Source organism: Clarias gariepinus, chromosome 16 (genome assembly GCF_024256425.1).
Source record: "Clarias gariepinus isolate MV-2021 ecotype Netherlands chromosome 16, CGAR_prim_01v2, whole genome shotgun sequence".
Lineage (NCBI taxonomy): Eukaryota > Metazoa > Chordata > Actinopteri > Siluriformes > Clariidae > Clarias > Clarias gariepinus.
The window spans coordinates 23,387,009-23,411,676 of record NC_071115.1 but is presented as its reverse complement, the minus strand read 5'-3'; the positions used below and the strand labels follow the sequence as shown (position 1 = coordinate 23,411,676).

Here is a 24,668-nt window from a genome sequence, read left to right as displayed (position 1 = left end):
CTATTCAGAGGTGAAGACCAAAGACCAAAGTTAAGTTACATCCTATGTGTAAGCGGGGAAAGTTATGCATATTCAGAGTTTGCTTCACAGAGCTGCTTAATTGTTTTTCTCATGGCCTTCTTCAGATAATGACTCTAAGGTCATCATCTTTTTCCTGTAGAAACACTCAGGATAAACAGGATATACTGTACTTAATTGGGATAATGAATTCATAATGTGTGTGCCTAATATAATCTATTTTACTACGCTTTTGATTTTATATTTTAATTATTATTTTAATTTACAAATATTAATTTGCAAAACAATGCAATTAGGCTTAGAACTCATTTTATGTCATTCATAATGGAAATGTGGTCCTAGAAATAAGTAATTATGATGTAATCCTTTCAAAAACAGCTTTCATGCATTTTAAAGGCAGGATACTGTTAAACAATTCATTGCATCTTATCATAATTATATTTAATATTGGCCAATAATTGTCAAGTGTTTAGAGTGGAGAAGGATACAGTTGCAGGAAAAAGGTGTAATAGGTTTGCAACATGCGGTGCTCAGCGCTGAGTAAAGGGTTAAAACCATCAGAATGCACTCTTCCTGAAGTCCCTTCACTGGTAGAGCTGGACAGGCATCAGTCTCTGTAAAAGTGAGGCTGCACCAGGGAGGAGGGACATGCACCATGCACCTACTACAGAGAGGGTGATCAACATCCTCTGCTGAGCCGGAGGGCAGAGTGCTGATTTCAGTAGAGCAGGAAGGTGAAGGCAGGGTGACCTCTTTGGAGCCAGGAAGTGGCTCTAGCATTATGTTTTAGAAGTCAGCAACACTAGCATTATGTTTTAGAAGTCGAAAGCAACCCCGGGACATCATCAAACCTGGGGTTCTGAAGAAGCCAGGTGGTGTGCCATCATAATGTTCTTAAAGCCAGGGGGTGGTGCCATTATGATCCCCTTAAAAGTCAGACGGTGCTGCCATTATAATGTTCTCAAAGTTGGACAGTGTTGCCATCATGATGCTCTCAATGTTGTGCCATCTTAAGGGTTTCAAAGCCAAACAGTGGTGCTGTATTGATGTTCTCGAAGCCAGGTGGTGGTGCCATCATGATTCTTTAAAGGACAGATGATGGTGCTATTATAATGTTTTTGCAGCCAGAGGTGTTTTCATCTTTATGTTCTCAAAGTCATATATCATGGTGCCATCATAAGATTTTTAAAACCAGCTGCCAGAGGTAGCACACCATCTTTAAAGATGCTAGCTAGTGCGAACAGAACATGTTTAAAGTTAGGAGGTGTCACAAAGCAAGACATGGGATGAACAATGCGTAACTGGACAAAGCAAGTCTTATATTGCGATATGAGCCTCCTCACCCTGGACATTTTTGCGCTCTGTGTCATCAGCCCTTGATTGGCATGTGGAAGCCAACCTTACAACCCTCCTCACAAAGGACAACTGCACTTTGTCGCCTCTGCTGACTCACCAGCCACAGCACTGAGCATCGTCAATAGTCAAAAACTTTGGAATATGGCATACTGCTTTCTCTTGCCCAACTCCAAATTTCCCAAAACTCCCTAGGCCCATGCAACCCAGATCCCCGCCAATTTTCATTTCAATTCCATCCAGTTCTCCTCCATGGGCTTTTGGATTCAAAGTAAACATGCAATTTCAAGAACGAATCCGTTCAAAGGGAACATCCAGGGCCAAAAAAAAAAAATAATAATAATAATCCTGATAAAGCTTTACAAATTTAAATGCTTTAGAACCTCTCTTCTTTCCTGCTGCACTCATGATGTTAGTGAAGTGTTCTGTCAGGTATTTCGAGTAGAGATGGATGCAGTGACAGCTAAAGGTGTAGCTTTATTTAAACAGGAAGATGAACTCAAAAACATTGTTCAAAAGCATTATCCAGAAAACAGACTAGAGACCTAATGATTTACATGCAGGCGTAAACATGGCTAAGGGAAAATTTTTTAAATGGGAACAGGCACAAAATCAAAAGCAACATGAGAATGTCAAACTGTCAGTGGCGATAAACTTATCAAAGCAGAAGTTCAGATTTCTGCATGACTTGGGCACATCTTATTTTTGTGCAAACTTGAAACCGCTTGTGGACATTTAACTCAGCTCTGAATATGACAAATACTCGGCAAATGGCACACACATTTTATACATGTTTTGTGTGCAAAATGTGTGTGTAAAAACAGAAATTCCATCTCCTTATCATTGATTGTGAAATATTCCTCATTTGTAACGTCCATCTTGTTGAATGTTAGGGTTTTATTTCTGTTTTGTCTTACCTCAGTTTTTTTTTTTTTTTTTGAGAGAGAGAGAATTACCTGTCAGACACATTTTTACAGTGTTAGTAATGTTGTGAAGGTGTTTTTATTATGAATCCCAATACGGCGGGTCAGCAGTAACACACTCCAGTGAGTTTCTACAATCCCTGCAGTAGCATCAGCTTGCTAGCTTCCTGTCAGCTTGCTAGCATGATTTCCTTACTTGATTACCATAAATAATAATCCAAGGTGTAATGAATGTAGGGCTTGGGCTGGTGTCAGACAAGCAAACAAATATGTCATCATTCTAACTGAATTTTAACAATCCAGAAGAGCACAAAGTAGCTGGATTGCTGAGTGTCTGGCATTCTAAACAGCTGGGGTGTGAAGTGAATATTATGTGAGGTAGACAGGTTCCTAAGTGGCTTGCTTGCTAAAACGCTAGAGCGTTAATTAGCTGGTGGCCAAGGGCGAATTAAAGCAAATATTGGAACACAGCCAAGACTTTATGCAGTAAAATTTTTAAAAGTCTGTTATGTGCCATATTGGAGGCAGTTTATTGTTCTAAAACTTTACACTTTTTCCTTGTAGTAGGATTTAGTGTGTATAAAATATCTTTGCCCTTTGTTTTTTACCCTTGCTGCGTCATCATGTTGGGTTACACATACCAGATCAATATTTTTACACTATCTGTGTCATATTCACTGCCAAAACAGAATAATAATATTGTAACTGTTACCTTTTCTTCAGTAAAGATGGACTTTATGACTGATGTTGTTAAATATCCCTGAATCACTTTTCTATTTGACTTGAGTAGGAAAAAAAGAGTCAGTGTTTTATATTATGATTTTATTTTTGTATTTAAGATCTTTTGTAAATGACATTGGTAATGTACATTTGTTTTACATTATTGCGTTGTGAAGTGAAGACAATTGCCTTAATTTTGAATATCTTTCTACTCTCATGTTTTTCGTGTGAATTCTTGACATTAAAATTTATTGAAAAAAAAAAAGCTTACTTTTAAATTTCATGCCCTAAGTCCATGGGATAGGCCCAGGCCCCACCAAGACCCAGTACATGAATGAGTTCTTTTTCTATTCTTTTTGTATTTTTATATCATCAGAACTACATACAGTATCCACCAGAATAACACTGGTTCTTAAAAATGAGTGAGATACTGGAAATTAATTAGCTAAATATATAATCTGACTGTAGCTGCATTTATAACCAAGCAAACTTCATTTTGTTCCTTTTGCATGGATAAGAATATATATATATATATATATATATATATATATATATATATAAATACAAACTGGCAAAATTAGCAAAGATGGTTTGATTTTTTTAGTACTATGCAACATCAGAAATCAAGGCAAAACCTGCATTTTAAAAGAATTTCTATGTTAATCTCACTGACTTAAACTGAATTTAGAGTCTCAGTGATTGTACAAAGAAAATCATAATACAATGAGAAACATTTTGATGTCAGAATCAAAGACACATTAAAGACAAACTAACATGTTATTATGTTAATTAACTCATTTGGCAACAAGCTACAGTACAAATATGATATGCTGAATGTCTGGCATGCTAAGCATCTGGTTTGTAAAGAGAATAGCATGCTAGGTAGCCAGCTTGCTAAGTGGCATAAATAGAGTAATAAGCAGATGGTGGACAAGGGCATGATAAAAATGATATTGGAACATGGCCCGGATTAAACAATTTATGTTTGTAAAACAAAAATAATCTCTTTGGTTGTAATGTTATGGACTGTCGTGAATGTTTATCTAGAGATAATGAAGTACCATAGAACGAAAAAGAAGGGGCTTATAAGATGTCCATATACAGTATGTCTTCACATTTAGGCACTATACATACTGCAAGTAGTTTTATGTAGTTTAATCACTATACAGTGTATATATATATATATATGGCTGTTAGACATATATCATCTAATGCTGAAGAACTATGCTGTTTATAATAAGGATTTTTTTTAAATCTGTTCACCAAAGGTTAGTCAGTAAATTCTTTTTTTAAGGCACACACAGTACGCTACTGAACATTAAATAAATGAACATCGCCAGCAGGGATAACCCTGATGTAACGTTTGGCAGTTCCACTGTAATTATTTGAGGCAATGGGGGCATGTCTGTTTAATATTTCAACAATAAGATATAAAGGGTATAACAAACATAAACGTGACCATATTGTTTGGTCTGTAGTGTGTCTCTGAATAATTGAAAGACCCAGGTACCAACGTCCCAAAAACAGATTTGATTGAAATGTTCGAGCACCCAGGGAAGCTCCTAAAATCCCGTAAAAAGTTGTCCTCATACACCAGATGGGCAAACAGATGGGCAAAAAAGGAGGCTACTGTATGGAAATAAGGCATACTCTCATGGGCTGTACTGTATGGTGACACAGCTGGTAACAATGCCACCTCCAGCTCTAGAACTCATGGTTTTGTGCTAAGCTTATGGGTCTGAGTTGAAATTTGTATATTCATCCTGTACTTGTGGGTTTAGGCTATTTACTACTCTAAATAGGCTGCAGGTTTATGTGACTATGTGTGACTGATGGCCTACAGTAGACCAGAATCCAATTCAGGGTGAATTTTTGTGCCTTTTATATTAGGCATTTATGGAAGCTCATGTATGCAGAAGACGATGAATAGCACTTTCTCCTAACTGTGTTTTTTTTTTTTTTTTTTTTCACTGACTGTGATAGGGACTTGTACAGATTCAATTTTATCCACAAATCTGTTGGCCCAGACTAATTTTATAATCTGGATGAATTTCAACCCGATCTGTTGTTATTTGACGTGCAGTGTGAGCAGGGTCCCAGTGCCTGATTAATCACCCAAGCAACCAACAATCTGGCTCTTGGATGATCAGATGGATTCCTGGCAGGTCAGACATTTTGGTCGACTGCCGTGCAGTGTGAGCGGGTTCATGATCTTATTTTCCACAGTTCCGCATCAACTCACCTAAATACTGCTCCTGTTTCAATATTTCCATTTCTTGCTGCAAAACAAACTAAATGTGTTTTCAACCATTTTTAGTATATTCTCATTTTTGGTTTGTTTATTTGCTTTGTCTGTTTTTACACAATGTTACAAATGCGAAGATTTGCTTCCCTTTATTTCTGGCCACAAAGAGGTTTCAGATATCTTGCTTGCAATTGAACTTAATTGGAATTTTTAAGGAAAGTGGTTAACCATACAGTGAAAGCAGAGAGGGTTGCAGGTTCAGACTTTGCAGAATTACTACGCACAGTGTGAGATACACAATCAATAAAATCTGCACAGGGTCTGCTTGACCTTACACCACCATGGCAGGAAAAAGGAAAAAAGCAGTTGATATGGATGGTGGCTTCATGCGTCTTTAAAGAAGCAGGTGTTGTCTCAGATAAAGGAAAGCTGCATGGTGAGGAGAAAATGGCTATTGAACAATTCGGGGAACAATAGGAAATAGAAAAATATTACCAATAATCACAGTAAAACACAGTAATACTGATTTAAGGTAAATATCAGATTGGCTTCCCATATTGTAGTCTTGTAAGTAGATTACCAGTCAAAAGTTTGTACACACCTTCAGTTTCATCATGGTGCTTGATGGGTTTTGCAAATGCACTTGGAAATACTGTTGCAAGACCTGTTTAAGAACAGCTGACCTTAAGGTTTTAAAATAACAATGGATTGTTGTTGTTACTTAATTACCTAATGTATGTGCCATTTCACTTACTCATTAACTATACAGGATCATGGGGCAGGATACACTTTGGACAGGGTGCAAATCCATCGCAGGGCACAAACATACACACACTCTTGGCCATTTTGGAGGGCCGGTTAGCTTAATCTACATGTCTTTGGACTGTGGGAGAAAACCGGAGTACCCGAAGGACGCCCACCAATGCAACATGCAAACTCCATGCGTATACCCGAGGGAGGGGGAATCGATCCTGGACCCTAGAGGTGCAAGGCAACAGTGTTAACTACTAAGCCACCATTCAGCCAATGTGTTTTTTTTTCTTAGTTTTAAAATCTTCAGTATTGTTCTATAATGGAAAAAATAAATCCAAACTTGTGTTTAAACTTTTGACTAGTAATGTATATGTCGCATTGTGACAACATTTCTATTACCTTGGCCTGTTATGTACTAGTTATTTGCTATTATTAGTTAAAAAAAATACATCATTAAAATAAATCCTCTATTTGCATTGGAGTGTTACCTAAACTTGACAGGAACAGAAAATGATTGACAGCTGTGATAGACCGAAAGGAAAATGTGACTGACAGCAGCCAGCAGTTAAGTGACTGATAAAAAGCAATAAAAGCCCCGCCCACGGCTTTCTCCATCCTGACCCTGCTGCATTCCCCCATACTCCAAGAAGCCGAGCAGCGTAGTGCGCATGCGCAGTGGAGTCCGCGTAACAGCACAGCTGCGCCCTCTGGCGCCGACAATCACTGCAGCGTCTCAGTTACTCAGCGGCAGCTTTTAAACCACAGCAGCGTCTTATTGATCATAAAGAGGCTTCCGGAGTTCCCGACTCCGGGCTGTTTCTTTTCCCCCCTCCACATTACTACACACGCCAAATCCTTTCACACTACTTCCTCCCCGGACCCGAGCAGCGGTGTGAATATGGACTGAAGCAAGAATGCAGCACGCTTGGGAATTCATTATTATTTTACACGTTAATGTCATCGTTTCTGAAGGTAGGAATGTTCAATCTGATCGAATAATAAAAAAAAATGAGTTTGCGCATTTATTTCCATGCACTTCATGCTTTGCTCGTGATGCTCTGATGACTCAGTGTGTTTCTGTAGAAGATGGATGAATATTCATGAGTAATTCAATTATATTGTTTTTTCCCCTCTTAAGCATGTAGAAGCTCAGGAACAGTGTGAGGTGTGAGTGCTGTAAAAGTGTTGAATAAATTAATAATGAATAAATGCAATCCTTCCATTAACTCTTTACTGGTGAATGATCAGATTATCATTATAACTATATGTATGCTGTTTTTATGTCAATCTTTTTATGTCCTTTTATTTCCTATCACACAATTATTATTATTATTATTATTATTATTATTATTATTATTAGTGTTCTTGTTGTTGTTCAAGGTGTTCATCTGGCTAGACAATACATTTAATATAATGCCTGCTATTCAGCATCTGCTCATTCGAACCCTGTGCTTTAAGTAGAGCTGACCCTCGCCGAACATTACACGACTTGTGCATCTAAGTGCACATTGATGCACAGTGATGCACAATGATGATGGCAGAACGGAACGGCACACTGGACATGATTACGGATCATTACAGAGTTGTTAAAGTCATTACAGAAGTGTTAAGGCCAGATATGTGATCATTATAGATGAAATTTGCAGTAAACATCATAAAAGCTGAACAGAGAAAGGCTTTATTATAGACCAGTGCTGGAGATCAGTGCTCCAGACAGGCGCAACTGACTAGCAGACACAGACGAACGCTACAGACAAGCATCACGAAGGAGTGTTACAGTCCTGTTGAAGTTTTAATCTAAGTTTTTTAACTCATAAGCAAGGGCTTGAGCAAAATGTTCATGGCAACAAAAAAAAGAACACAAACTTAATGCAAAGAAAATAACCTGCAACATCCACCAAAAAAGATTTTGTGTTAGGGGAACAGTGTAATAGTGTGTGAGAGATTTCATTTGCGACAGTAAAGAATTTCAACAAGAGGAATGAATAATTCACACACATTTCTACATATGCAAAAAACATATGTAGGAGACATCTACAGACAAATGTGTGTCACAGGCTATTGTTATACAGAAAGTGCTACACACAGGCATAATATTATCACGATACCTAGGTGCGATTCGATTTGTACTGCCATTCTATAGTTATTCCAATTCAATGTTAATTTTTATTAAAGAGTTTTACAATTTTAAACAAGCCGACCACAAATGACACTGAGCTGCCTGCTAATATATCCATCCATCCAGGAACCTTTGTAGACCAACCATGGGCTGTGATTACCATTGGAATTATTCCAATTTTCCAAATGTGATAGGACCTCCAGTCAACATTCACACACTACCGGCAATTTGGGAGCCCCAAGTAGCCTACTGTGTATGTCTTTGGGCTGTGTGAGGAAACTCGCCCAGCACGGGGAGAACATGCAAACTCCATGCACACAGACTCGACACGGGAATTGAACCCAGCCCCTGAAAGTGCAAGGCGACAGTGTTAACCTATAAGCCACCATGGCGCTGCTGCCTGCTAATGTGTTAATAGTTTAGAGCGCTCTATGTAGGAATATAGAAGATCAGAAATATTTTACTACCACAAATGCAAACATATCCAAATAAAAACAATATAAAAATTATTTTAGAGTCAGTGTGGCGATACATGAATTGCTATGCAAAACTAAGTGTGACCTGTAACTGATTCGATTTTTCTCCAAGCTCATCTGTTCTGCTTGTTTGTTTCAATTGTTTGTATAACTCATTTGGGTCACTTGGGACCGCTGCCTCCTGTTTCCTTCTATTTTATCAATGGTAAAGTGTAGTTACTCGCAGTTTCTGTAATACACAGGTTGGACAGTTTAAAATTTGTGCCACTCTTTCTGCTTCTTTTGCAGCACAGCCTGCGTCCTCAATGCCTCATGATGGATGGTGGGCTTATAAAGATGTCATAGAAGGAAGTTTTATTCCAGGTAAGAACACAAGCCTAATACCAGATGTTTCCTCCTCTTCATAAGAAAGGAAGAAAGAGGAGCTTTCACACAGAGTGTGTTTATTTGGGTCAGCGCTCCTATGGATTTGCTCTGACGTCAGTTATATAAATCGATGTGAATTAGTGAATCCTGATGAAAAGGGCAATTTTGCATGCTCTCCTTCAGAAGCAGATTTTTAAAAATATATCTAGAAATTTTTATCTGTGTGTGTCATAGAACTCGGCTTCAGTGTTCAGCTGCGTTATTATCATCTATGTGTTACTCTCTGTTTCACACCTCATATTTTACTTTAAAAAAATATGCTTTTGTTAAAGCGTCTGATTCAAAGCACAGTCTGGAGCAGATGGCAGATGCAGTGATATGTAACAATCACACCTGATTATTTTATTTACAAAGTGTTTATACAGGTCAGTCGCACTGACATAGAAATCTGTTTCATCTGTTTAAATCAAGGCTATGTACAAGCACACAAAACCAGCACTGCTTAAATATCCACACCAAAACAAAAGAACATATGAAATACAAATTACAGTGCAGATACACAACACAAAAAGCACCAAAACATTTTATCATAATGTCAATTATGTGAAAAGGGTCCAGACTCAGAAATTGGGTGGTATATGTGATAAGAACGTGTAGGATGTCTTTTTAGGTGTTTGCAGATTTAAGAATATAGAAAGGAGATATATATAAAACTTGGTTGTTTAACATAATCTATATTTTCTATTAAGATGTGCCAAATAGGTCTTGAAAAGTAACATATACACAAGATCAAGGCAGGACTATGGTAAAAGGTATGATTGGGCTAAAGCAAAAAAGGTAATAAATAATGATTCATGAGAGGCCAAAGCAGAACTTTTGAGAATAATGATTACAGGTGGCCTAAATCAGAACAGTTGACAGGGGAACGCAGGACAGTTGAGAATAATGTAGTGGTTGGGGAGGGGCTAAAGCAGAACAGACAAGAATAATAATTGGGGGAAGGACTAAAGCAGAACAGGTGAGAATAGTGATTGGAGGAGGGATTAAAGCAGAACAGTTGAGAATAGGGATTGGGGAGGGGCTAAAGCGGAACAGTTGAGAATAGGGATTGGGGAGGGGCTAAAGCGGAACAGTTGAGAATAGGGATTGGGGAGGGGCTAAAACGGAACAGTTGAGAATAGGGATTGGGGAGGGGCTAAAGCGGAACAGTTGAGAATAGGGATTGGGGAGGGGCTAAAGCGGAACAGTTGAGAATAGGGATTGGGGAGGGGCTAAAGCGGAACAGTTGAGAATAGGGATTGGGGAGGGGCTAAAGCGGAACAGTTGAGAATAGGGATTGGGGAGGGGCTAAAGCGGAACAGTTGAGAATAGGGATTGGGGAGGGGCTAAAGCGGAACAGTTGAGAATTGCTAATATACAAAATAGAATTTTACTACCCAAAAGATTAAGGGGGACATTTATTCCCGTTTTGACTTGCACAGCACTATTATTCGATGTGAAATCAACCCAAGCGTGCAATTCTGTAATGTTATTTGCTGTGTTAATCAGTGTGACAGAAATGTACAGAAGTGAGATTACTGCACTATTCTGGGAAAGCCATAGTTTATCTAGGTCACTGAACATGAACACACATCTATGCGCTTAAGCATCAGTTAGAGACACAGAATGTGTAATACCCAATAGTTATTTTGCACAGCATACACACCACATACTGGTCTTACGATACGCATAGGAGGTGGACGAACCAAATAATAAATAACAGGTTTTCACAGCAAGGTAATCCAGTTTTCTTTAGTGCTTTTGAATAGACAAATAACTACTTTTTTCAAGAAAAAATGATTTACTTTGTGGCAAGACCGCAAAAGTTCAATCAATTAATCAATTAATATTCACAGAATTAGCAACAGGAAATTGAAGCAAGCATGTAGAAATCATGAAAATCAACTGGGCAAAAAAAAAACACTGCACTAGTACGTCATAATAAATGAACCAACTGCAGTATTTAATAAAAAAAAAAAAATTTTTGCTTTTAGCACAGTGTGTTTTTTAATTTGATGACCGTCATTTATAATAGCATGTTTATACAGGATATGCAAATGAGGGTGGATATAATGATTTAATTACACAAGGCAGGACATCATAGGATGCATAAAAATCATCACACATGCTTGATCATCAGCAGTCCACTTTGGACATAATGAAGCTCAATATACAGTGTGTCAGAATAGCTATCTGCTACACATGCCACATATAAAGACTGTGTGTGTGTGTATTACAGTTCCCTCTTTTTGGGGATTGGTGAACTCTGCATGGAAACTTTGCTCCGTTGGGAAAAGACAGTCGCCGGTTAATATCGAGACACGTCGTTTGACTTTCGACCCCTTCCTTACCCCTCTACGCGTCACAGGAGGACGAAAGGTATGGGCCGTCTATCGAAAAATGTGTAATTCTGTTATTTTTTAAGTAAGATTGTAAAAACAATTAATATGCATCTTGGTATGTTATTCACAATTTGTCATGTTTAACAAGCTGACAATTATTCAGTAGGGGGTGCTATTAAGAAGTGGTTAAAACGATCATAATCATTACAGATTGAACATTTCAGCATAGAACTGGAATGCTATTGAGCCGTGAGTTGGAATGAGTCAGAGCCCTGAGTTGAAAACCTGGAGCAGTACTGTCCAGCAGATTGAAACCGACTGCTAATATAGGCTCTATAAACAAGCTGCATGCAGGTTCATGCTGAACATGTGATGCTTGAAGGTTGAAAAATCTTACCCTGTGGGGAGAAAAAATTTAAAATTCAAAAAGTGGAATCACTCTCTTTTTTATTTATGTTCCCATTTACTTTCTAAATAAACTCCACCAATATTATATCAATGTTTTACATACATCACTGAAATAAAAATCTGTAGCAAGTGCACATTTTATATATAATTGTTTTGTGGTAACCACGTTGGGCCCAAAATTATATATAAAAATTTGTTTTTCTGGAATGTCCCATGATGAGTGTATTTGTTATGTCTGTCTAGCTGACTTGACTAAAAACTGACACAGTCTTCAAGGTCCTTAGCTAATCTGATAAAGGAATTCATACTTTTCTTTTACATCTTTCAGTCTTGCTTGTATGTGATTATTATCTTCTCGTCTTTTCCGACATGCAGCCCATTAACTAATAATATCCTACGTAAGTGAAAATATGTCTGTTATGCTAATCTAATTATCCTATTGTTCAGTGATTGAGCGTTGTCACGTGGGTGCATATAAATCTGATTTTATATCACGGCAAAGGCAGCCACATAGCCCACATGTTCATACATATTCATAAGCCTATGGCAGATCAGCATACCTACAAATATCCTCCAGCCACACACACAACCTTTTGTGATACCTCAGCACACGCTCAGTGAAACAATCCTTTGTTTAGTCATGGTTTGTTGTTAATTATTTAGTACATTTGTCTTCCTCATCTTCAGCTATTAACCTTTGGTTTGAGTTTAACTTTACGCTTTACAATTTGTGTCAATGCATAGTATTATTCTCATTAGGTAATTAATTTTAAAATGAATAGAGCAAGGTAAAACCCTTAAATGGAAACTGTTATCTGCCCTCTGGCATAATTGGCTAGTGTCACTGTGATTGACACAGGAGAGAGTTTGCGTTCCTAACCCCCGGAGAGCACGTCCAAGTTTGCTTCCTTAGGTCCTAGATTTATGTGTCATTGTTAGGATTCTAACACCTTTAAAACCCTGTCCTGGTGATGGGGCGAACGTCAGTGTGTGCATTATCAACGTCGGCTGATGAATACTTTCAAATTCTCTCAAAGGAATATGATGGATTAAAGAGATTTTGGTAGATTTGAGGTCTGCACACTGTTCTATCTGACAATACACAAACATCTAATTCTTTTAACAATTTTGCATTTAATTGAGGCGTAGGAGCAAGGGTGGGGGTTTGGGACTTGGCAGTCCAAGCCTGGCCCTGCCTTTAAAATAGAACAGGTTGTATCTCCTTTGTCTGTCAGAGCTGCCTCCTGCCCAGTGGAACACAATAAGAGCCTCGCTAACGGGTGTGCTGAATATCACGGTACATCATCAACACCAGATATCAGCACCAATATGTCAGCAAGTCAGTTGTGTCCGGACAGATCGTTATGTGCTAGAGGAAATAAAGAGCGCATTCATCTTTAGCCGGCACGTTACGACATCATTTTATCAGCATTGGTGTAGTTTATCCTAGCATGACTGTCAGTGTTGTTTCACTGTGCTGTCAAGTGAAATCACAATCACTGTCAGTTCAATGCTGAATTAACTCACAACTCATTACATCAGCATTGCAGTGGGTGCTGTTGCCTCTGCAGCTTTATTCAATTTCATCTGATGTGACAGTGATTACCACCGAGAGAATATTATGCAAAGTAAATTTACAGAATTTATTGCTTCCTCTTGTGTGTGGGCTTAGCCTGGGGGCCTGCCAGATTTCTGATGGCTCGGGAGAAATGATAACAGAAAGAAAGAAACAAATTGATTTGTTTGCGGACGTCATTCCTTTTTTCAATCTAATATAAACGTAATATTAATCTAAACGTAATTCATTTTCATAGGCCAGCTTATGAGTGGTTTTAAATTGTGGCAAGTGACATTTCATATGGCCAACCCAGAACTACTAAACTAATTGATTTGTACTGTACAAAAATATTCTCTGTGGCATGATGATATTCATTCAAGTCAGATCTGGACTTTTGGGTGTGCAGAATAACTGAACACAGTTATGATAGTAAAAACGACCTTTATTTTCCATATAATGCCCTGCTACACTAATGCGCGTATCCCAGCGTTTTACCAGGGCTTGGATACCATCAAGGTAGAAAGTTTTCTCAGTGGAACTGCATGCTTCCCATCCGAAATGCCATGCTGGTTACCCACAAACTCCTTTACCAGCCCTAACATATGGAAATGCCTTTTAGCATGGTCAGGACTGTATATGGGATGTGGCACTAACTCCCAGTCGAGCAAGTGGTGTTGGTGAACGATTGTGTATTCAGTTCCCACAGAGATGTGTCTCTTGTTGGCCACAAGCTATTTATCCTTTTTTAAGGAACAGGCATTCTACTTGCTGAATGTTCACAGGAACGACTGCAAGAGGCTCAGAGTCACCTCGGCCGGGATCATCATTCACTGACTTATGGCCTTCTTTAAAACAATTGCACCATTCAAATGTTTTATGTCTCATCACTGTACTCTGCTTGAAGTCTGCTGTAAATGTCAATCAGTTTTACGCCATCATACACATGAAATTCCCAGCTTGACTTGAACGCCGCTCATATGATGTTCTAATGTTTTTTTTGTAAATTGACATGCACAGAAATTGTACCAAACAGCTGTCAGAGAAAAAAATAAGACAAATGGTTGTTGGAACCCCAGAATGCATTGGAAAGGTGTTGAGCTGGTGAACGCATGTGAAACTTTGAGTGCTCCAGTGCAGATAGTTGTTAAAGCAGTATCCTTCCAGTCTCCTGGTTGAGGCACTCTTTTTGTCCATTTGACTGCGGGCGAAAGCCTCAGGACAGGCCGACATTTATGCTAAGCCTGTTGCAAAAAGCCTGCCAGACAGAAGAGCTGATTTGAAAAACTGTCAGAAAGAGTGTCCTTGTGGAGACCAGACAATTTCACCATCTCTTTAAATAATACCCCGGCTGTTTCCTCTCTCCACCCTGTTCTCATCTTGGATGACAATGACACACAGTTTGTAAAGTTACCCTTTCTGTGAATTGACCTACAGGTTATTTTCGAACAGTCTTTTTTGAATTGCTTATACCAGGCTCTTCTTTGAAATTGTTTTCTCTTTGAGATCAAGGTGTCTTCAGTGTAAATGATCTCACAGGAGGACATCATTTATAAGAGGCAGAAAACAGATGGAGCTATCTCAAGTCCGTAATGCATAACTAGATAGTCAATTGTGATAAATCTTGCACTCATCACCTGCTATAATGGGTTATATATTAGGCTATAGGCACTCCATAGGTCGAGTTTGGTCCAAATCTTTCATTGAGCAGGTAAGATTTACATGTGATAACAGATTCCGATATTTGACTATTTGAGCACTGAGACCTTGGTAATTAGTACAGGGTTCCTGTACTCCATCCTTTTTTTTTTTTACACAAAAAAAGATATTTTCAGTGTCACAAGATGTGGATTTATGGAGCTAGCCTAGAGCCATGGCTTCAAACATGCATTCTTCCATGGCATCGGTTTGTAGTAGGTATAAGGTATAGTTTTGACGTCTGGGGGGACTTGTGCCTGCTAGGAAGTCGATTGCACAGTCCCAAGGTTGATATGGTGGTAATTTTGATGCTTGTGATGTGATAAATACCTCTGTCTCCATGAGCATATAGGGTTAGGAACAGAAAACCAGGGAGACTAACCTGGTATAATGTGATGGTTAGGTGATTTTTTTTTAATTATGAGTATAGGAGACTGTTTCATTATTAAATAAGTGCAATAACATTTATGGGTAGATTGTTGTCCATCAGATGACCTTCAGATACAATAGCTAGTGTCAATTCTTACTGGATTTACTTTGTCAATTGAAGCCTTCTGTAAAACAAATAAAAGAATAATTTAATAAATAAATGATCCTGAGACAGAATAAGGATACATGTGCAAAGATTGTTAATAAGAAGAGACAGAGTAAAAATAAATATCAGTCCAGAATAGTGATCAAAATCAGACAGAGCACAGACAAATAAAAAAACCCATAAGATTTGAAGAAAAGTCAAAATTTCATAGCAGAGTTGAAAGAAAACCAGGGATCAGATAAAGCATCAAACCAGAGCAGAACGTCAGAAGGCAAAAAAGGCACAGAGGTAAATAAAAAGGGTGGTATACAAAGATCTATCCAAGAGATACAAAGCTGAGAATTTACCTGTTTGTGTGCAAACTGTGAAGTTTCATGAATACTGAAAGTCCACATGCTTTATATAACGGATCAAAAGAAAATGAAAAATGTAATAAAAAGAAGAAATTTGGGGTTGGGTGTCCTTTGGCAGTCTTGAAGGGGAATATCCAGGCTGGATATTATAGTCAGTGAATAAGTCTATGAAATCCGTTCATACAACAGTCCACCGATTTGATTGGTCGAAACCGCATCTCCCTGGGCTTGGTGGGTTTCCTCTGGGTACTTTGGTTTCCTCCAACAACCTAAAGAAAGGTAAGGCTAATTGGAGTTCCCAAATTGCTTGCGGTGTGTGTGTGTGTGTGTGTGTGTGTGTGTGTGTGTGTGTGTGTGTGTGTGAAAATTGGGCTTTAAGCTGGCAACCCCTTAAGTAACTGCCACAGAAACAACAGATATTTCTTCAAGAGTGGAAAGTATCTGTCACCTGTCAAGATGGCAATGACGAGAGCTCCGACAGTTGAGCTTCAAAACAGCTCTTCAGAAAACCTACTGTATGGGTGACGTCACAGAGGATCTGATCGTTTTATGATGTAGTCTCTTTGGGATCTACATAAGATCTATATAAAATTAAAACGAAACATGCGACTATATTTTGTCTAAGAGATCAGTTACTCAATAAAATGTTGTAAAGCAAAAACTGCATTTTCTGTCACTGCAGCATGGCTGTGATCAGGCGTAGGCACGAGGCCACATTGTGCGACATGATTTTTGTGGAGGAAGAGTGGAATAAAACTGGCAAATCAAGATGTTGAGTTGTGCTTACTCAAAAAGACTAAGTGCTGTATTAAGCAAAAGATGCTTTAACAAAGTGTTGTTTAAGGGCTTTGCAGGCAGATGAATATGATATTTTTCTTTTTTCTTTCCTGAAATGTTTCTATTTCTTTTTTCACCCGAATGAAATGAACGGTTGACAAATTGAATTAAATGTGAAAGAATATCTGACATGATGTAGCAGTTTTCACAGCACAAAAATTTTTAATATCCACAGCTTGTATCTATCTGTCTTTCTATTTCCCAGATCAGTGGCGTGCTGTATAATACAGGGCGTCACGTGATCCTGCGTGTGGACGGCTCTAAGCGCGTGAGCGTGTCTGGCGGTCCCCTGAGTTACACGTACACACTGCAGGAGATCAGACTGCATTTTGGCAGTGATGACACTCACGGCTCGGAGCACCTGATCAACGGGAATGCCTTTCCTGGAGAGGTGGGACAGAAAGCTACCACATAAGCCGTGTGTCTTCAAAAACAAAGAATCACATAACGCACTGTCAGCGTACATCTGCTGCTGAGAATATACCGTGTCGAAATGTTCGAAAATAAATAAAGGAAGAACTCAATTATTGCACGACAGCACAAACAAGCATACGCAACTCGAGCATGAAGACGCTGGAAGAGACGGGAGCGCTTCAGAGATCAGGATTACGAGGATTTGTTCTGAGTTTATGAAATGATTACATCGCAGTCACACACACACACATGAGCAATCCATCCATCAAACACAGACGCAATCACGCTCGGCTTCTTAACACTGCATGTTTAGTAAGACGGCACACGCAGTTACATATTTTAAGCTTTAATTAAAGCAAGGATTAGCCAACACGCCCAGGTTTAACTCGCATCAGCCCGTCAATCCGATATGTGATGCTGCGTATAAATAATAACAGATATCCTATAGGAATTACTCTGCTCGCTAGGATATGATCGAGAGAAATTGATTATTTATTTATTTATTTATTATAATGACTTAACTTTATTTTATTTAGGGTATAAGTCTATAATTATTACTGTCATAGAATGCTGTCCTGTCTTCACTCATACTGTATATAGTGTAAGTTGTTCTGCGTGTGTTTCCTCAGGTGCAATTAATCCACTTTAACCAGGATTTATACTTGAACTACAGCGAAGCAGAGAAGAGTCCGCACGGCGTCGCCATCATCTCTCTTTTTATGAAGGTCACAGTTCAGCACTTTCACAACTTAGTCTATAATCATGTACAGTCCTATATTTCTGTTAAGTATAATATTTCAGAGTCTCTTAAACATAAAACCAGCTTAAGTGAAAATCATGTCCATCACATTGTTAGTGCACTTTTCTGCCTTTTTTTTAAGCACGACTTGTTTTCCCCAATCACTCCTCATTAGTCATTTATATTTGCAGCGTTTAAGTACACTCTTCCAAAAGTGTAGTCTTCATCAAAAACATAATGTGCCTGTATAAATAGCCCAGGGGCAAAGGATAAAACGGTGGTGGCCAAAGTGAAATTTTATGTTCTCTTTCTCTCTTTTTTTTATAATAATGATAACCAAAACAATAAGAATTTTTTATATTTATGCAGTGAATTTGCTCTCACTATTTAGTATGTGTTCCCAAATTGCCCGTAGTGTGTGAATGAGTATGTGTGTGTGCCCTGTGATGGATTGATGCCCTGTCCAGGGTGTACCCTGCCTCATGCCCTAAGTCTCCTGGGATAGGCTCCAGGTCCCCCGCGACCCTTAATACAGGATAAAGCGGTATACACGATGAGTGAGCGAGTTTTTAGTATAAAGTCCTTTATTTTTCCAAACCCGCTGGATCCAGAACAACGTCTGCAGTACTCTGGTGTTACTTGCTCAATCCATGCCTGCTTGACTGCTTCCTAAAGATGAACAAGTACAGAAGACAGTTTCTTGACTGCTACTGCATTTGTCACAATTGTCCAACAGTTTTCTATTGGATTTAGGTCTGGAGATGACCCAGGCATCGCTCCAGAAGCAGAATACTTCTGGACGAGACGAGTCGAGACAAGTGAAAATCTCGAAACGAATTTTCCCCCCCGTTATTAGTTAATTAGGATAACTTTTCAGATTGATCTAATTAGTGACATCATCTGTTTTATGCAATTTTGAGAGAACTATAATACATATCGTTTGTTGTCCTAATACTTTTGACCACCAGTGTAAGGCACATGGCCCTTTATCTCAAGGTTTGGAACGTTGATAAAAGGATGAAGCGGAACTATCTTCCCGGCCACAGGAAGAAAAAAAAAACACACACCATGAGAGTGAACCACGGGAAAAACAGTTCAGCTCGTGTTCTCGCCCCTTCGGGTTTAATGTCAGTAAATACCATTTGAGGCAAACATATTGCTTTGGTGACATTCTCGTTTAAATTTGAACAGTTCCTCGCTTCTAGGGGAATGATAAAAATTTTTAATGACTCATTCTGTACTTAAGTAGATCCAATTAAATGCCCTGTATAACGTATATGTCCGCCCTCCATATTGATTAATAATAGCGGGGTGGGTATCGGTCTTCAGTGACAGCTCGTTAGCCGCAAGTACGGTTCCACTATGCATTTCAAGCTTAATGCTTTCTCGTTTACTGTTCCATTTTCAAGTCAGCACTTATTTAAGGGGAAAAAAAGGTTAAAACTGTATACAAGTAACGCTGTCTTGTCGTCTAGGATATTCTCCTGATTAAAGGTGACAGGCGTGGGTAAAAGCAGCGATGAGAAATCTCCCGCGGCATAAAAAACTGGTACAGTTCTCCATATTTAACCCGCTACTGTCAGGTTTGTTCAGATTGCTTAGGGATATGGTGCATTTTAAACGATACTGGCTGTTGTGAAAAATCAGTCAACGCATAGGTCTTTATTTTAAAGCCAGCCGGTGACTCAGCTGTTTAAACAGTCAGGGAAAGTAATACCACCAAGGTGCAAGTCTTCCTTGTATAATAAGGGTCAAGCTTGGCTTGCAGCATGAAAAGAATGTAGTGCGGATCAGCGTTTGATTGCAGGCTTCTTGTCTCTCCGGGCCGATCTGTTTTGTTTCTCCTCGCAGCCAGTGTTGTGAATCGGATTTGCGCAGCTACAGGGAGCCAGTGGTGAGACAGCAGGAATGTGTTGATGAGAGACAACTTGGGAAGATTTTTTTTTTCCCAAAAAAAAAAAAAAAAAAAGGCATGCAGCTGCATTCTGGATCAGTGTGACGGCACATCAAGAATGACCTGCCAGGATTAATCCTAGTCATTAATATTCATAAAGCAAAACTTTCCCTGATGTTCATTACTTTGCTAATAGGCTTCTAAACAAAGGGAGAACCAATTCTGCATGTCAATCCAAAAAGACGTCTTCTTTGAAATGAGATTTCTAAATGAGATCTGTTGCTTCCTCAAAACCTAAGCGTCCACATTCATTATTCAAAGTCACGAAACCGAGAGCTAAAGTCGTACCGAGGTGTTTTAATGCTGTCCTGATGAAAATGAGTCGTTGCAGAGAAAAGCCAAATGCAAGCTTTATCCTGGTGTTATTTGCACTGAAGGAATAAATGAATTTTTTATTCTTTTGTCACTTTGCATCAATGCCTTGTTTCTCCCAGGCTTGATTCACTCATCGTTTTTGAACAACGTCTACCATCTCAAATCCCATACCAACATAATAACTAGAATGCAAAAATGTGCGCCAGCTGCTGTATCTGTGTATAGTGTAAAGTAGCTTCCTTTCTTCTTAGAAAAATGATAGAAACAATATGAGAATCAGACAGTTTTGTTGTGCTGTGTGTTACTTAGTCGCCGTTTACCAGACTTATTTACTTGCCTACTGTGCGCCGTGTGTCATCAAACCAGTCACAGCAGGTTACACAAATGAATCTCAAATGAGATGGAGATAATTTAACAACTGCTGTTGTAATTGTAAAGGCTGTTCCACTCATATAGCGAACATCATTCCAACACACTAAGTGCTGTAAGACTTGACTATTCAACATGTGTACACTGTTAGCAGGTAAGAGTTTTCTCAGTGTGTGTTTTTTTTTCTTTGTGTTGTTGCCTCTAGCCTTCTTATCAAAGTGTATATTTAGCTACTTCGTGACAATTTTTATCGCTAAAAGCACTAAAGAGATAGCATCGAATTGAATTAAATGATGTGCAACAGTAGGGCGACGTTCTGACATTCAGTGATGAACTATAGCTAGGTACAGGTTTTATTTACCGCCAGACAGTACTAAGTGCTGAACAGAGTTGATTGTGCTAATGCTCACCGTGCTCTCCGAATTCTCTGACATTGGTGTGTTTAACATAAATCAAACACTTCCTTGTGCATGAAAGCATTCCGATTGTGTTTTGATTTTTTTTTTTTTTTCAGGTATCAGAGCCCACTAATCCGTTTCTCCTCCGGATGCTGAGCAGAGAAATTATCACAAGAATAACGTACAAAAGTGAGAATATTTTCTTCTTAAATGTCTGCAGCATTAACATGATTTTTTTTTTTGTCTTTCCTTTGTTAATTTTACTCTTTCTGATAAAATATTTCCCTTTAATTGTTTATAACCAAACTTTTAGTTATTTAAAAAAAGCTTAAAACTGTATACAACTAATGTTGTCTTGTCATTTACACAGAATGGGAGCATTTCGTAGCAAAACATGATGCGTCCTGAAAAGCCAAACGTATTGCCCCTTTTCTGTCATGTGATCAGAAAACGAAACTTCAGTCTCAGCCAAACAAATGTTCCCACGAGTGAATTAAATGTGTTTGGTGGATTCTTGAAGAATGTTAAGGCTAAGAAAACTGCAGTAACACCAGGGTTAATGGCGTATAGTTATGCATTGTTTAACAATCACAGTGATTTGGATGTCACTGTATGTAATCATCATATTTTATACTTAGCACAGATTTGTGTTATACTGTAGTGTAACCTTCTGTTTCACTGTTGAAACTGAAGAGAAGGACTTTTACATATTTTAGCTTTCACATACAGCCATCCCACACAAATACACACATACGTTCATCTTGCGCCACCGGGGCAGCTCTGGCCCCTTGGGGCATGACTTCAGCAGATCACTGGGGGTTTGCTGGGATGTTCCTGTGGGATCCTTTTGGTACTGTGGGTTGTGGGGTGGGGCCTCAGACTTGTTTATTCAGCACATCCCATGGGTGCTTGATTGGTTTGGGATCTGGGGAATTTGGAAGCCAGGTTGACCAGGTTGGCCAGATTTTCCCACTGGGCCCCGGATTCCCTGGCCTTTCTATCGTTGGCAGCAAATACTTTATATTTTATGGAGTTGTGCTGCATTGCCTTTTCTTTGAGATATGACTAGCCAGATGTCAGACTTTGGTCCCTGCAGACATGGGTGATCCTGGGTGCACATGATCCTGTCACCAGTTTACTGGTATACAATTGATAAACAGTGTTAATGTGTTAAATGTTATTGCTGATCAGTATACTGTATATTGGCAATGTTCAGTTTACAATAAAGTGATATAAAATAACTGGGAATGTGACCAAGGACTAAAGTCAGACTAAGTTACTGTTTCTCCCTGCAGATGATGCATATGAACTTGCGGGACTGGATCTGGAGGATTTGTATCCTGAGACGTGGCGCTTTATAACATACGAAGGCTCGCTGACGGTGCCGCCGTGTCTCGAAACGGTCACATGGATCCTGATGAATAAACCCGTCTACGTCTCACCGATAGAGGTAACCCAACGACTGATCACGTAATAGCTGAAACTTGCTATATACAAATCATTGCAGAGACACCCCTGGCCAGGACGACTGGCCTAGAATTTTCATGCATCCAAAATCTAATATGGTGAAAGCTTTTTTCCGGTAAAATTCCTAGGTATAATAATTACCCCAGGCATATTAAAAGTGAAGAATGAATTAATAGAGGAGTTAAAAAATTTTTTTAAGCCATTGGTGAAAGATTGTCATGGTTTGACAGAACTGGTCCAGGGTGGAGACACTTGCATGGCATTTCTCCTGCAATGTATTCTGATTTCAACACATAAAGCCATGTCACAAGAAGACACTGTGCTGCCTCCTTGTGGATCAGCTGTGCATCACTTTGTGCATTTGCAGTCATGTTTGTGTACTTGTATAGAATATATTTTTTAAAACCTAACATTTTCAGACTTTATTTGAATATGATAATGAGGTATTGCCAAGATATTTCAGCTGCTGCTCTTTAAACTTGTTTATGCATGGTGTCTTACTTATGTATGTGTGTGTGTATGTGTGTGTGTGTGTATGTGTGTGTGTGTGTGTGTAGCTGCAGTCTCTGCGTCTCCTTAGTCAAAATGCAGTGTCTCAGATCTTCCTCAGTTTAAGTGATAACTATCGGCCGCAGCAGAACCTAAACCAGCGGTGCATACACACCAACATCAACGTCAACACGCACACACACCAGTGTGCCAATACACTCAGGACACACTACAGGGGTATGTAACGCACACATTGCGGTACACACTGAAATATTAATAAATTCAACATGAAATGTTATTTTTATTATTGCTTGTGTTTTCTTTTGCAGTGAACGAGTGGTTGCTGAAGTAACCGCTGTGAAAAACCGTGTGTGTCTTCTGCAGCCAAGAGACAGAGGCTGAGGAGGTGACTGAAGACAAGCACATAAAGTTATTTTACTGCGCATTATGACTAAATAAAGGCACTTTGGGAAGGGAATACAATCTGTGTCTCTGGATCAGTCTATAAACTCCACTTTATACAGTATAAAGGACACAAAGATATACTCAGCCATTATTGTGAGCTATTATGTAGCGTGTGGCCATCGTTCAGCATGCCCTATTATACTAAATGAATATGTGGTTATAGACTAGACTAGACCCTTCCGTTGGCTGCATTAAGGTATTCTGTACAATGTTCGGATTTACATCTCCCCAATGCTTTGAAGAAGCCTTACACGTACATTATAGTGAAATTATAGCTTTTCTTTCCCCAGCTTGTTACGGAGATGGGGTCAGAGGAGATAGGGTACAACCGCCTTGCTCAAGGGCAACCACAAGCAGCAGCTAAGCAGGGCTGGGGCTTGAATTCCCTGAATTTTGATTAATAACCCCGAGCTGGTTACCACTTAGTCATCATTCCTGACTGCAGGTGGCTTAGACATTAATAAAAAGTAGACTAACTGTCTATGAACCAAACGAAAAAAAAACAAAAAACTATACACAGTACATAGTTATAATAGATGAGTTATATATTATCCACACTCAGGCTGTTGAATTCATTTTAATTAACATTTATAAAAAACGAATACATAATTTTTGACATATTCTCCTTGTTTTTCAGTAGACTTTGTCCATCTGCCAACAAGTGTTCGTATACACTCATCAAAACAGCTTGACACTGCTGTCTTCAGTTCTTCATCATGAATTAGTTAAATATCAACCCTTTTTTTTTGATAATGTAATCTTTTTCTTGGTCGGTGATTGAGGATGTTTCCATTACATACTTTGACGTTTACTCTCAGGTTCGTAGTGATAAATTCATGTCTCGTCACCATTAATGATTCTCTTTAAGGTACCCCAAACAAAAACACTCATTGGATCGTGATCTTCTTTTGTGCAAATCACAAGTGGGGCATCCAATTTTTTCTCACACCGCAGTTATAAATGAACTGAAGAAGTCAATTGACGGAAAGTGCTGATAAAACAGTGTGGCCAACACAAGTATATAATATAACCAAAGTTCGCTTGTACTGTATACAGTATGTGCATTGTAAATACATGTGCACTTATGCTACGAGCTCACACTATATATATACAGTATATATATATATATATATATATATATATATATATATATATATACAGTAATGTATGTGTGTGTGTGATTTCTATCGGTCTCTACCCTTGTTCAGTGGAAGGTATTATGGATATAAGTTAAGCAGCCAGTTCTCATCTGATTGGGACTTCCAATAGCTGGCTACACTTTATGACCGAATGTATGTGGACATCTGTGTCATTACCT

At 38.8% G+C, this 24,668-nt stretch overlaps 1 protein-coding gene across 1 annotated transcript; it reads left to right on the top strand.

The window, feature by feature from the left end:
• Window positions 1–6,770: 6,770 nt before the first annotated feature.
• ca10b (carbonic anhydrase Xb) lies at window positions 6,771–23,352 on the top strand. The gene is made up of 9 exons (XM_053515112.1): window positions 6,771–6,984; window positions 8,896–8,970; window positions 11,252–11,391; window positions 16,946–17,131; window positions 17,784–17,879; window positions 21,046–21,118; window positions 22,225–22,379; window positions 22,954–23,122; window positions 23,215–23,352. The coding sequence occupies exons 1-9, from the start codon at window positions 6,927–6,929 to the stop codon at window positions 23,235–23,237; spliced, it is 975 nt and encodes a 324-aa protein (XP_053371087.1). The 5' UTR covers window positions 6,771–6,926; the 3' UTR covers window positions 23,238–23,352.
• Window positions 23,353–24,668: the final 1,316 nt, after the last annotated feature.

What these genes read in the sequence shown, in the direction of transcription:
- ca10b (XM_053515112.1), top strand. Translation starts at nt 6,927, where the DNA reads ATGCAGCACGCTTGGGAATTCATTATTATTTTACACGTTAATGTCATC. An exon ending in TAATGTCATCGTTTCTGAAG is followed by an intron (nt 6,985 to 8,895) that starts GTAGGAATGTTC and finishes CTTCTTTTGCAG; the next exon opens with CACAGCCTGCGTCCTCAATG. An exon ending in ACTCAGGACACACTACAGGG is followed by an intron (nt 23,123 to 23,214) that starts GTATGTAACGCA and finishes TTTCTTTTGCAG; the next exon opens with TGAACGAGTGGTTGCTGAAG.